This window comes from Macaca fascicularis, chromosome 9 (genome assembly GCF_037993035.2).
Source record: "Macaca fascicularis isolate 582-1 chromosome 9, T2T-MFA8v1.1".
Classification (NCBI taxonomy): domain Eukaryota; kingdom Metazoa; phylum Chordata; class Mammalia; order Primates; family Cercopithecidae; genus Macaca; species Macaca fascicularis.
Window position 1 is genome coordinate 56,278,566 of NC_088383.1, and position 15,113 is coordinate 56,293,678.

The 15,113-nt window shown below is 39.8% G+C and overlaps 1 protein-coding gene across 26 annotated transcripts in view; it reads left to right on the forward strand.

The window, feature by feature from the left end:
- Nucleotides 1–15,113, forward strand: part of SHLD2 (shieldin complex subunit 2) — an 89,936-nt gene that overhangs the window by 47,212 nt on the left and 27,611 nt on the right. For 20 of the 26 annotated variants that reach the window (XR_010577631.2, XR_012417659.1, XR_012417661.1 and 17 more), the window contains 2 exons: nucleotides 2,418–3,950; nucleotides 9,094–9,201. Coding sequence is in view for 9 of the 26 variants with exons in the window: in XM_045361965.2 (XP_045217900.2) it covers nucleotides 2,423–3,950; nucleotides 9,094–9,201 (1,636 nt within the window). In the remaining 17 variants the exon portion in view is untranslated. Of the gene's footprint in view, nucleotides 1–2,417; nucleotides 3,951–5,586; nucleotides 5,740–9,093; nucleotides 9,202–15,113 lie in introns of those variants that run through there. The other 6 variants (XM_065520039.1, XM_074001527.1, XM_074001529.1 and 3 more) reach the window with 2 other exon arrangements.

Here is a 15,113-nt window from a genome sequence, read left to right on the forward strand (position 1 = left end):
TGCTGGAGTGCAGTGGCACGATCTTGGCTCACTGCAGCCTCCCGGGTTCAAGCGATTCTCCTGCCTCAGCCTCCCTAGTAGCTGAGACTACAGGCTCGTGCCATCACACCCTGGTAATTTTTGTATTTTTAGTAGAGATGAGGTTTCACATGTTAGCCAGGCTGGTCTTGAACTCCTGACCTTAGGTGATCCGCCCACTTCAGCCTCCCAAAGTGCTGGGATTACAGGCGTGAGCCACCACGCCTGGCCCCAACCAACATTTCAAGATAATATATTTCTCCTTCCACTTGGGTTTGATATATTAATGTATTTTGAACTTGAAGGCTTTTGCTGTGCTATTTAGGGCCCCTAATGGTATATCTAATAATGACATGCAATAGAACAGCTAATATACCAGTTATTCCTTATGAAGGTTATTCTTTCTGTGAGGATTAAATGAGGTTGGAATATGTAGTTACAGCAATAATAGTGATTCTTAATCATTTTTTTAAAGAGAGGGTCTCATCAGGCACGGTGGCTCACGCCCGTAATCCCAACACTTTGGGAGGCCGAGGCGAGTGGATCACTTGAGGTCAGGAGTTCGAGACCAGCCTGGCCAAAAATGGTGACACTCCCATCTTTACTAAAAAAACTAAAATTAGCTGGGCTTGGTGGTGGGCGGCTATAATCCCAGCTACTCGGTAGGCTGAGACAGGAAAATCGCTTGAACCTGGGAGGCGGGAGGTTGCAGTGAGCAGAGATAGCTTCACTACACTCCAGACTGGGCAACAAGAACAAAACTCTGTCTCTAAATTAATTAATTAATTAATTAAAGAGAGGGTCTCACTCTGTCACTCAGACTGAAGTGCAGTGGTGTGATCATGGCTCACTGCAATATCTGACTCTCAGGCTCAAGTAATCCTCCTACCTCAGCCTCCCTAGTAACTGGGACTATAGGCATTTCACCACTATGTCCAGCTAATTTTAAGAAATTTTTTAGTTTTTAAATTTTTTTGTAGAGATGGGGGTCTTATTATGTTGTCCAGGCTGGCCTCGAACTCCTGGTCTAAAGCGATCCTCCCACCTCAGCCTCCCAAAGTGCTGGGATTACAGGTGTGAGTCACCATGGCTGGCCAAAAATGAGTAATTTTTTTTTTTTTTTTAATGGAGTCTCGCTTTGTCACGCAGGCTGGAGTGCAGTGGCAAGATCTTGGCTCACTGCAACTTCCTCCTCCTGGGTTCAAGCGATTCTCTTGCCTCAGACTCCCGAGTAGCTGAGGCTATAGGCATGGGCCATCACACCTGGCCAATTTTTGTATTTTTAGTAGAGAGAGGGTTTCAGCATCTTGGCCTGCCTGGTCTTGAACTTCTGACCTCAAGTGATCCACCCCCTCAGCCTCCCAAAGTGCTACAGTGACAGGCGTGAACCACTGTGCTCTGCCCAAAAATGAGTAATTTAAAGGTGACTGTAATATAGTTAAACAAATGCCTCTTTTCCCGTTTTTTACTAACTTGTTATTTAAATGGGGCAAGTTTTTACAACATAAGAAATAAACAGGCCAGGCATGGTGGCTCACACCTCTAATCCCGGCACTTTGAGAGGTGGAGGAGGGCGGATCACTTGAGGTCAGGAGTTTGAGACCAACCTGGACGACATGGTAAAACCCCGTATCTACTCAAAGTACAAAAATTAGCCAGGCATGGTGGCGCAGACTGTAATCCCAGCTAATCAGGAGGCTGAAGCAGGAGAACTGGTTGAACCCAGGAGGCGGAGGTTGCAGTGAGCCTAGATGGCAACACTGCACTCCAGCCTGGGCAACAGAGCAAGACTCCCTCTCAAATGAAATAAACATACTAAAAACCTATTTACCTGTTTGATGTGAGCGTACTTAGCTTTATTTCCCTTAAAGAGAATCTTTTTTTTTCTTTCCAAGGTGGAGTCTTGCTCTGTTGCCCAGGCTAGAGTGCAGCGGTGGCACAATCTCAGCTCACTGCAACCTCTGCCTCCTGGGTTCAAGCGATTCTTCTGCCTTGGCCTTCAAGTGGGGGACTACAGGCATGAGCCACCACGCCCAGCTAATTTTTTGTATTTTTAGTAGAGACAGGGTTTCATGCTGTTAGCCAGGATCGTCTCGATCTCCTGACCTTGTGATCCACCCACCTCGGCCTCCCAAAGCTGGGATTACAGGCATGAGCCACTGCACCCGGCCTAAAGAGAGTCTTTAAGTGAAAAAGTTTTGTGAATATTTTGATTTCTCTTCATAATTTCTTGTGTATTTATGAATTTTATATAATTAAATGGCATGTCAAAAAATCACCTATGTTAATTATGTTTTTGACTCGGTTATTATATTTTCTTTTAGTACATTATTAAGTTAATATCCATATGCAAAAATATGCTGGCAATATATTAATTTTGGATATTTCATTTTTATCAGAAATCATGAGTGGAGGATCTCAAGTCCACATTTTTTGGGGTGCTCCAGTTGCTCCACTGAAAATGACAGTATCACAAGACACAGTTTCTTTAATGTCCGTTGCTGACCCCTGGAAAAAAATTCAGCTTTTATGCAGTCAACATTCTTTATATCTGAAGGATAAAAAACCGCACAACAATCTTGAAAACTGTGAAGTCCCAGAATCTATTGGTTCTCCAGATCTTCTTAGTGGTCATTTCTTAACAAACTGTATGAATAGACATGTTCATGTGAAAGATGACTTTGTACATTCTGTTTCTGAAACACAGAATATAGAATCCCAGAAGATTCACTCCTCTACACTGAGTGATGTAACTAGCTCTAATATGCAAATATGTGGATTTAAAAGCGCAGTTCCGCATTTAACTGAAGAAGAAAAGTATCAAAAGCTTCTCCGTGAAAATAAAATTATAGATGAACAGCCTAAACAGCAGTCAGACATATGTGGTCAGAACTTTAACACAGATTTGTGTCAGTTAAGCCATAAGTGTGCAGCTATGTTGGATTTGGTTTGTAGTACTGAACAAATTAATATAGGGCCTGAAGTGGTACAAAGAGAGTGTGTGCCGGCAGAATATCATGAAATACAAAACCAGTGTTTGGGATTATTTTCCTCGAACGCAGTATATAAGCCAAGGTCTGAAGGAGCAGTTAGGAAGGTCTCAGACCTTAAAATATCAACTGATACTGAATTTCTCAGTATAATTACCTCCAGCCAGGTTGCTTTTTTAGCTCAAAAGAAAGATAAAGGGCAGAGTCCTATAAATAAAGGGAATGCAAACATTGAGACTGAACCAAAGGCAAGTTACGGGGAGATAAGAATACCTGAAGAGAATTCGATTCAGCTTGATGATTTTACAGATGCATATGAAAGTGGACAAAACCAAGCATATTCTCTTGAACTTTTTAGTCCTGTTTGTCCTAAAACAGAAAATAGCCACATTCACATAAACTCTGATAAAGGTCTTGAAGAAAATACAGAATCTCAAGAACTTTTCAGTTCTGAAGATGAACTGCCACCAAATGAGATACGTATTGAGTTATGTAGCTCAGGAATACTGTGTTCCCAGCTAAATACCTTTCACAAAAGTGCTATTAAAAGAAGCTGCACCTCTGAAGATAAGGTGGGCCAGTCTGAAGCTGTGTCTCGAGTCCTTCAAGTAGCTAAGAAAATGAAGTTGATTTCTAATGAAGGAGATTCTGCTGTAGAAGTGGATCAGAGGAATGTGTCTGAATTTAAGGGTATTAAAAAAACGTCATTAATAAAAAACTGTGATTCTAAAAGCCAGAAGTATAATTGTTTAGTCATGGTGCTATCTCCATGCCATGTGAAGGAAATAAACATAAAATTCGGACCAAATTCTGGCTCTAAAGTGCCTTTAGCAACAGTTACAGTAATTGATCAATCAGAAACTAAGAAGAAAGTTTTTCTGTGGAGGACTGCAGCATTTTGGGCATTTACAGTGTTTCTTGGAGATATAATTTTACTCACAGGTGAGGTCATTATGGTATAGTGGTAGCTTATTTTATAAAGCTAAGTTTTGTTTTTGCTTTTCTCCCACTTAGTCTTTGAAGACTCTGTAGTCATTTGCCTCTTCTGAGCTCAGCATAATTGATCCCTTTATCGCATCTGCATTGTTCTCCTTTCCACTGTCCACTCTCCTGCCCATTGCCACTTCTGGGTCTCTGTTCTGTCCTTCTGAGCTCTGCCCCACTTATCCCCTCCTTTAATAAGCATCCCCTAATCAGGTGCAGTGGGTCACACTTGTAGTCCTAGCACTTTGGGAGGCTGAGGCAGGAAGATTGCTTGAGGCCAGGAATTTGAGACCAGCCTTGGCAACCTAGTGAGACCCTGTCTCTACAAAAAATAAAATAAGTTGTATGTGCCTGTAGTCCCAGCTACTCAGGAGGCTGACGTGGGAGGATTGCTTGAGCCCAGGAGGTTGAGGCTGCAGTGAGCTTTAATTGGGCCACTGCACTCCAGCCCCAGCAACAGAGTTGGACCTTTCCACTTGTTTTTTTTTTTTTTTTTTTTTTTTTTAGACAGAGTCTCGCTCTGTCACCCAGGCTGGAGTGCAGTGGCACGATCTCGGCTCACTGCAAGCTCCGCCTCCCAGGTTCATGTCATTCTCCTGCCTCAGCCTCCCAAGTAGCTGGGGCTACAGGTGCCCACCACCACGCCTGGTTAATGTTTTGTGTTTTTTAGTAGAGAGGGTGTTTCACCGTGTTAGCCAGGATGGTCTCCATCTCCTGAGCTTGTGATCCACCCGCCTCGGCCTCCCAAAGTCCTGGGATTACAGGCGTGAGCCACCGCGCCCAGCCTCTGCTTCTTTACCTAATGTCTAATAATGCTGTGCACATTATGTTCTTACTGAGGGAACAGTTACCGATTTCTATTGCTTTATTATTAAAATTATCTTAATTACACTTGGAAATATGGAAAGGAGAAAACTGGTATTATACCAACTTCATATAACGACCAGTAGAGTTCTAGAGTGTTACCTTCCAGTTATTTTCTCTGTTCTCCTTAAAATGTGTGTGCATGTGAGTATATGTCACACATAGAAGCTCATATTTATTGGGAGCTTACTTTGTGAGACCCTGTTTTAGACTTTACATGCATATCTCATTACAACAAGTATATGAGGAAGGTACTGATTTTTATCCCCATTTTTCAGTTGAGGAAGCTGAAGCCCAGAGAAGTAAAGTAAGTTGCCCAATGTCATACATCTAGGAAGTGGCAAAGCTATGGTTTCTCCTAGACTCTAGAATTCATACTCTTACTGTATAGTTGTAACCATAAAGAACATTTTGTTTTTTTAATTTTTAATTTATTTTTAATTAATTTATTTTTAAGAGACAGGGTCTTGCTATGTTGCCAAGTGCAGTGGCTACTCACGGGCACAATCCCATTACTGATCAGCATGAGAATTTTTAAATCGTTATTTTAAATTTTTTTTTGGTTTGTTTGTTTAATAGGGACAGGGTCTCACTGCATTACTCAGGCTGATCTCCAACTCCTGGGCTCAATTGATCCTCCTGCTGCAGCCTCCCAAAGTGCTAGGATTACAGGTGTGAGCTACCGTGCCCATGGTATTTTTAACATTCCCTTGTTTCCAACCTGGACCAGTTCACCCCTCCTTAGGAAACCTGTCGTCCTCCACTCCCAGGAAGTCACTATATTGATGGCAAGCTTAGTGCAGACACCTAATCGGCTACAACTCTGAACTCCTGGGCTCAAGTGAGCCTCCTGCCTCAGTCTCCCAAGTGGCCAGGACTACAGGTACGCATGCCACTGCACCCAGAGAGAATATTTAATTTCTTTTTGTTTATTTTTTGAGACAGACTCTTGCTCTGTCGCCCAGGCAGGAGCGCAGTGGCACAATCTTGGCTCACTGCAACCTCTGCCTCCTGGGTGCAGGTGATTCTCCTGCTTCAGCCTCCTGAGTAGCTGGGATTATAGGTGCACGCCACCACGCCTGGCTAATTTTTGTATCTTTAGTAGAGACGGGGTTTCACCATGTTGGCCAGGCTGGTTTCAAACTCCTGTCCTCAGGTGATTTGCCTACCTTGGCCTCCCAAAGTGCTAGGATTATAGGTGTGAGCCACCGTGCCTGGCCAGAATATGTTTTCACCGAACATATCTAATATTGTGTTACATGTTCTTTGTTGATTCAAAATTGACACACGGTGTATTAGAGCAGGAAGAAGTTGATTAAGCTTAATAAAATATCTAAAGAAAGAATGTGATACGGAGGAGGTATTTAGAAAAAGAAAACTTCAAAGCAATATTGATAGTCCTAGCAGATAGTTTACAGGAGGAATGAGAACCTTAGCTAGTGTACCTTGGTGTTCCTGTAGGATTGTCAAGTACAATCTTTTATAAAGAGGTAAACACAAGATTGTAATGAACAGGCTTAGCATAGCCACATCCCACTGGCAGTGTTAGCTATTATTATTTATATGTGATCATATTATTGGAGATTCAATTCACCTAACTCCCTCTGTTCTGATTCAGTGTTTGCTGAATACCTCTTTGCTTGTGATTTGGCTTTCTAGTTGTAGAGCTGCCCACAGCGTGAGAACAAGCTGAAATACTGTTTTTTTGGGCAATTAATCCCTCGTTGTAAATGAAAAAAAAAATTTTTTTTTCTTTGATTTGTTTCATTAATTGATTTAGTACAAGCTTATGTTGCAGAGCCGAAATCTAGTTTTGGAATGTTAACAAAATTAAGTTTCCCAGAGTGTAAAAGAGGCTGAACCCTGGACCATGGTCATTTTACTGAGGCAATTAGTGTTACCAGGGACCTCTCGGGGACCTTTTCCGTTTTCCTAGATAGGTGTAAACTCAATCTGCAATCTCTGTATTTTTTCCTAACATCTCTATAGTTGTTAACAACTAGGTACATTCTCTCTAGTGGCTTTAATGCAATTTACTTAACCATTTTCCTATTATAAGACATTTAAATGATTTCTATGAACTTTTTAAAAAAAATCTGATTTTTTTTTGTCTTTTTAAGAAAAAGACGATCTAGTTCACTGATTTCTGAATAAGTTTCTTTTGTGTGGAACAGATGGAAACGTTGCGGAAAAAAAAAAACTACACTTTTCTGTTGTCCTAATGAGGCAGTGAACTTACTTGGGTAGCTTGGACAGTTCATACTACCTATTGATGTATACCCCCAAACAGAAGAATTCTTTTTTTTTTTTTTTTTGAGATGGAGTCTCGCTCTGTCGCCCAGGCTGGAGTGTAGTGGTGTGATCTCGGCTCAGTGCAACCTCTGCCTCCCAGGTTCAAGCGATTCTCCTACCTCAGCCTCCCGAGTAGGTGGGACTACAGGAGCCCGCCACCACGCCTGACTAATTTTTGTATTTTTAGTAGAGACAGGGTTTCACCATGTTGGCCGAGCTGGTCTTAGACTCCTGACCTTGTGATCCGCCCACCTCGGCCTCCCAAAGTTCTGGGATTACAGGTGTGAGCCACCACACCCGGCCCAAACTGAAAAATTTTAAGTAACAGATGTATTCCAGATCTTGTTGAATACCAACACAGTAGACAGTTTGCTATCATACTTCTAGCAATAGAATGAAGAGATGCCAAAAATAAGGATTACCTAAGGGAGACTACTGACTAGAATTAGATGAAGACAGGGGACTTACCACTGGGAAACAACAGTGTTTAAAGGGCAAACAGAATAAGAACTAGGAGCTGGGGTATGTCAGTGAGAGGGCAGGAAGGAGCCAGGAGGCCAGGGCAGGCTACCCATCTCCTCCATCCACTGCTAGTGATTACCATGTGACTAATCCAACATTGGCTTCAGAGTCCTAGCTTTCAGAACGCTCTCCTTGAAATTTCTCATCTGTTCCTTTTTTCTGAAGAACATGCATCCTGAATGTTGGATCATGAAAAGTCTTGAATGCTGTACTAGCTCTTCCTGGCTAGGCAGTGGGGAGCCACTGTTTTTCAGTAAGTCACCTGAACTCTTTAATGCTCTGACGTATCACTCGTCTGAACTCATTAATGCTCTAATAAATGACTCATTAGCATTGTAAGAAATGGGTTGCAGGGGGACAAGCACCTGTTGGGAGGGAAAGGAATGTGTGATGTAAAACAGTAGTAGTGGCAGGGCATGGGCACATTTAAGCAGCAGAGGGGTAGGTGGGGATTTTAGTTTACTTGATTAGCAGCATAGTGTCAACAAATGAGTTGGGCACTGTGAAAGGAAAAGCAGGTTTGGACATTGCTGAGTTTGGGGAGCCAATAGAATATCCAGGTGGGAATTTTCATTAGTTTGTTGTGGATAAAAGGTTCAGAAGCTGAGGAAAGGGTCTGGAATCTAAATCTGTAAGTAATCAGTTGGAATTTATACATCCTTGGTTTTCTTTCCCATTATCTCTAAATTATTTCGCTATTGTTAATATATGTTTATACCTCTGACACTATATACTGATTAGATCCTGCCTTAGAAATAGCTCCCTTCCCCTCTTTCTCTTTACAGCTCACAAGTTTTGCTCTACCTACAATTGTTTCTACCTGTTGATATGTTTAGTTCTACATGATTCTACTCTATCCGTCTTAGATATACAGCTCTCTCTTTCCAATTGGAAAATGTTCCCTACCTCCAAAGTCTTTCACTTTTAACTTCCATGGAAGATGATTATTGTGGTATTTAGGGAAAAATAATCAAGTGTGTTAAGAATGCCTCATATCATATTCAGATATATTTATAGTAGAAGGGACCAGTCCGTACCGAATATTATTACTCTCCTAGGCACTACTGCTTTGGAACCACTACTTCGCCTTCTGGTCCTAAGAAAATTATTTTTAACTTGTCAGAAATATACATGATAACATTTGCCTTATGTAAACAAAAACTGTTAAACTTTTTTAATATAGAGCAGTGGTCTTCCATACTGATATTGTTTGAATATAAAGAAGCAATTTTGTTAATTTACCTAGATTGAGATTTCAGATTTGCTGTTTTGTCATTTCATGCCTTTAGGCAGGTTATTTAACCTATTTGATCTCTAGTTTCCCAGTATATGGGAGGCATGCGTAATATTTTGCTGTGATTGGTAAGTTAACCACATTGTAAAGGAATTTATGGCATAATCAGAATGTTTTTTCTCTCTCTAGATGTTGTTATTCATGAGGACCAATGGGTTGGCGAGACAGTACTACAATCAACATTTAGCAGTCAGTTATTAAATCTTGGGAGTTATTCATCTATTCAGCCTGAAGAATGTAAGGCACATTTTAAATGAAATAATATATTAGTGTTTAAAGTATAAAAACATACTAGGAAAGATTAGGGTTAAGATGGTTCTTTTACAAAATGTTTTCTAAACAGTTGGAGAGTATTGGTTTCTTTTCATTAGTAAGAATGAAAATAGAATTTTAAGAAATGAACTGTGCATTGTGAATCACATTTATTTTAAGAAGTATTGGGTCTCATGTTTTGTTTTCTTAGGCAGTCAGTATAGTGGTGGTTCTTCACCTTTTAGGGAGTCAAAGACCTCTTTGAGAATCTTTAGATCATTTCTTCAGAAAACTGGACTTATGTAGATAGGCACAAAATTTTGCTTATAATTGTAAAGCATTCCATGGACCTCTGATGTTCTTCTGTGGAACTTCTGAGCCTCTGATTAAGAATCCTTGGGGTAATAAAAATGTATTGGTCTCATATTCAGACAGCTGTGGTTTGAATCCTTATTCTCCTACTTACCACTGCTAAGAAAAGCTATCTTCCTCCTTTAACGTCCAGTTTTCTCTTCTTTAAAAGAAGCTGTTTAATGAAGAAACTAGCAGCTATCTCCTTCTCTAGGTAATAAAATTAAAAAAAAAAGAAAGAAAGCAAAGTAAGGGAAGCAGTATAAACTTGTGGTTATGATCACTGTACTCAGATAGAACAGGATTTGAATCCTGGCCCTCTTACTTCCAGTCTGTCTTTAGGCAAGTTATTTCACTTCACTATACCTCTGTCTCCTTGTCTTTGAAATGGACATAAGAATACATACATACCTTATAGGGTTGTTATGAAGATTAAGTGAGGAAATGAATATAAGATGTTGAACCTGCACATAATGTAGTAGTAACATAGTAATATTAGAGGGAGAAATAATAAGCTGGCAAAATATATTTGATAAAATTCTGAAATATCATACAAGAATATAGCTAGGGAAATATACTGATTATACAAGAAGATAACTGGAATAATAGGAAAGTTATAGGATGTATATGGAAGATAGAGCATGGAATTCCAACTTTTGAATTCTTAAAGAGCAAGTAGAAGGGAAGAGCAACAATAACAAGAACTGTGTTTGGAATGGGCAAGGTTTCATTATATACTAGGGTGGCCCATCAGCAGAAAATAAACTCTGACATATTTCATAGACAGCTAAAATAGAGTTCTTCATCTATCCAATATATATTTGTTATGTGTTGACATTGTTTTAGGCACTGTGCTTACTGTACACTGGGGGTACAATGGTGCCTGTCCTCATGGAGCTTACGTTCTCATGTGGAAGACAGACCAAAAAAAATGAATGAAACAGACATATAAGTAAAATATTTACAGGTGATAATGAGTGCTGTGAAGGAAATAACAAAGGGCTAAGATACGGAGTGCCATGGTTCTAGTTAAGAAGGGTTGATTATGGAGTAGAATCAGGGTTAGGAAGTTATTACAATAGCTGAAGTTGAGAGATGATGGGAGCTAAAGAGTTGAGATATATTTGTAAATAGAGTTAATAGGATTTTCTGATGATGTGGGTCTGGGGATGAGGGAAGAGGGACCATCTACTGCTACTTGATTACAGGTTTAAGTAACTAGGTAGCCTTTATTGGGAAAGACTGAGAGGGAACTGGTTTATGGGGAAAAGGGCTATGTTTCAAGGCGTGTTAAGTTTTAGGTATCTTTGAGATATTCAAGTGGAGATGTTATATAAGAACTGGAAACAAAGTTCAGGACTCAGAAGACAAGTTTAAAATTAAGAGGCAAATTTTAGAGTTATTAGCATACAGATAATATTTTTTAAAAAACTTTTAAATTTGAAATATTATCTGTGAAATTATAGAATCACAGGGAATTGCAAAAATAATACATAAAGTCCCATGAACTCTTCATCTAGCTTCTCCCAGTGGTGACATCTTATATAACTTTAGTACAATATCAATAACAGGAAATCAACATTTGTATAATACTGTTAACTAGTAATATACTAGGATATGTTCCCTTTCAGTATCAATAAATATAGTATCAGCCTGGCACAGTGGCTTATGCCTGTAATCCCAGCACTCTGGGTGGCTGAGACAGGAGGGTTAGTTGGGTCCTAGAGCTCGACACCAGCCTGGACGATATGGTGAAACCTCATCTCTACTAAAACTACGGAAAAATTAGCCAGGTGTAGTGGTGCACACCTATAGTTCCAGCTACTGGGGAGGCTTAAGTGGGAAAGAAAGTCAAGGCTGCAGTGAGCCATGATTGTACCACAGCACTTCAGCCTGGGTGACTGGAGTCAGACCTTGTCTCAAAAAATTTTTTTCTTAAATAAATAAATATAGCATCAATACAGCATTATAATTATAATATGATTAATACTATAGCAATAAAATAGATATACTTAGTCCTAATGCCAGTGTCTTATTTAATAGAAAAGCACTCGAGGCATTGTCATTAAAACCAGGAAAAAAATAAGGATGTCCACTATCTCTGCAACTATTCATCTTGTACTAGAATTATCAGCCAATGCACTTAGACAAGAAGAGGCATCTGGCCTGGTGTGGCAGCTCATGCCTGTAATCCCAGCACTTTGGGAGTCCAAGGTGGGCAGATCACTTGAGGCCAGGAGTTCGAGACCAGCCTGGCCAACATAGCAAAACCCTGTCTGTACTAAAAAGATGAAAAATTAGCCAGGTGTGATGGTGCATGCCTGTGGTCCCAGCTACTCAGGAGGCTAAGGCATGAGAATTGGCTGAACCTGGGAGGTGGAGGTTGCAGTGAGTACCACTATATTGAACTGCAGCCTAAGCGACAGAGCAAGATTCTAAGAAAGAAAGAAGAGGCATCTGAATGGATAAAGAAGAATGGAAATTATCTCTATTTACAAATGCCCTGATAACATACCTGAAAACTCCAGGGGATCAAAGTTAAAATAAATTTAAATAATAAGAGAATTCAGTGATATAACAGGATGCAAAATTAATGTTAAAAAATATCATTAGGCCGGGCAAGGTGGCTCACGCCTGTAATCCCAGCACTTTGGGAGGCCGAGGTGGATGGATCATGAGGTCAGGAGATCAAGACCATCCTGGCTACACAGGTGAAACCCTGTCTCTGCTAAAAATATAAAAAATTAGCCGGGCATAGTGCCAGGTGCCTGTAGTCCCAGCTACTCAGGAGGCTGAGGTAGGAGAATGGCGTGAACCCGGGAGGCGGAGCTTGCAGTGAGCCGACACCACGCCACTGCACTCCAGCCTGGGCGACAGAACAAGACTCCGTCTCAAAAAAAAAAAAAATTATTAGGCTGAGTGCAGTGGCTCACGTCTATAATTCCAGCACTTTGGGAGGTGAAAGTGGGTGGGCAGCTTGAGCCCAGGAATTCAAGACCAGCCTGGGCTACAAAAAAAAGAAAAGAAAAGAAAAAGAAAAAAAAGGTGGGTGTGGTGGCACACACCTGTGGTCTCAGCTATTTGGGAGGCTGAGGTAAAAGGATTGCTTGAGGCTAGGCTGGGGGATGAGGTTGCAGTGAGCTGTGATTGCACCACTGTACTCCAGCCTGGGCAACAGAGCAAGGCCGTGTCTCAAAAAAAAAATAATAATAGTAATTAGACTTAATATACACAAATAATAAACAGAGGGCATAATGATAGTGAAAAACTCATTACTAATAAAGAAGATAGTTTAAAATACAAAAAAATACAGTTAACAAGAAATATGCAAAGCCTATATAAGGAAAAAATTAAAATACTCCAGAAAGAAATGAAGACATAAATAAATGGAAAGAAATTTCCTGTTCTTGGATAGGATGACTCAACATCATAATGATGTCAGTTCTTTGTAAGTTAATATGTAAATTCAGTGTAGTTCCAATGAAAATATCAACAAGCTATGTTGTGGCATATAAAAGTCGATACTAAAGTTCATATGGGAAAACAGACTCGCAAGAATAGCTAGGAAAAGACTGACAAAGGAAAACTACAGAGGAGGGGAACTAGCTTTACCAGATGTTAAAACATACTATAAAGCCTCTGTAATTAAAACAGTGAAGTACTGATGCATGAATAGACAAACAGACCAGTGAAATAGAGTAAGAAGATTGGAATTAGACCCAGCAATTTAATATATGACAAAGATAGTATCTGAAATCAGTGAGATAAAGGCTAGCTCCTTAATAAATGGTGCTGAGACAACTGGGTAGCTATTTGGAAAAAAGGGAAAATTGGACACATATCTCACAACAAACAGTAATAAACACCTATGGATTAATAATCTAAATGTAAAAAATAAAATCATGCAACAATGAGAAGGAAACCTGAATGAATCTTCTATAATCTTGGTGTAGGGAAAGGCTTTTTCTTAATATTACTCAGAATCCAGGGGCAATAGAAGACAAGACTGATACATTTTACTATAGAAAAATAAATTTTGCATAACCAAAACGCCATAAACAAAGTCAAAAGACAACTGACAAACTTGGAGAAAATATTTGCAACATATAACAAAAAGCTAATATCCCTAATATATAAAGAACTTTTAAACCTTGAGTGACAAAGGCTGGGTGTGCTCGTTGACACCTGTAATCATAGCATTTGGAAGGCTGAGGTGGGAGAATCACTTGAGCTCAGGAGTTTGAGACCAGCCTGGGCCACATAGTGAGACCCTATCTCTACGAAAGATCAAAAAATAAGCCAGGTGTGGTGGTGCATGCCTATGGTCCCAGCTACATAGGAGGCTGAGGCAGGAGGATTGCTTGCGCCCAGGAGATCGAGGCTACAGTGAGCTGTATTCATGCCACTGCACTCTAGCCTGGAAAAAGGGAAAATGCGAAAAAGAGATGAACAGTCAGTTTTCAAAAAAAGATATAAAAATGGCTATCAAATATAACTTATCATTAGAGAAATTCAAATTAAACTACATGGAGATAACATTTCTCACCTATCAGATTGGCAAAATTAAAAAAAAAGACAGCACATTCTGTTGGTGAAACTGTGAGGTAACGTGCCCTCTTACACATTGGTGGTAGGAATGCAAATTGCTACAACCCTTCTGAAGTGATATTTGGCAATATCTAACAAAATTACATACGTACTTAGCTTTCGACCTAGCAATCCCACTTCTAGGAGTTTATCCTGAAGCTATACCTCCAACAATATGAAAACACATATCACAAGGTTATTCATTGCAGTATTGTTTATAATTGCGAAATATATAGGAGAATGATTCACTAAGTTATCGTACATTCACATAGTAGAACACTGTGTACTATGCAGCTGTACAAAAAGAATGAAAAAGATCTCTATGAACTGACATGGAGTGATTCCCAGGAAATACTGTTATGTGAAAACATAAACCCCCCCAAAAGTGTATGTAGTATGCTTCCTTCCTGTAAGAAGGAATGGAGGAATAAGAAAATACCTCTGTTTATTTGTGGAAAGAAAATGCAGGAAGGATAAACCAGAAACTAAAGAGATTGGTCACCTACAGGGGGCAGGTAGGAGAAGGGTGGAAGAAAGTGGGGAATGGGAACAGGATAGCAGGGGTCAGGAGGAAGTGACACTAACAAATGAACCTAATATTGTTACAAATGAACCTAATATTGTTAGAAATGAATAAAACACACAGAATGGGGTGGGGAAGAAAAGAACAAACCTAAGTAGCTGTGGAAAAGAGTATATTGAAGAGTATATTGACTGGATTCTATAAGGCTAAAGACAGAAAGGACTGTACATAAATGCTGCAATCTAGTTAGAAATATGTTTCTCAAAGGGAAGTGGCTTAGCAGTAACCTTATGTATATACCAGAATGAACAAATGAGTACACAGATTGTAGATAAGGACAGCTGGATTTCTCACTGTTGGAGAAAGAAATTATAAATAAGGGAATGTTAAAACGAACCAGAGATATTGTTATAAACTGGGGATTTAAAATATAGAT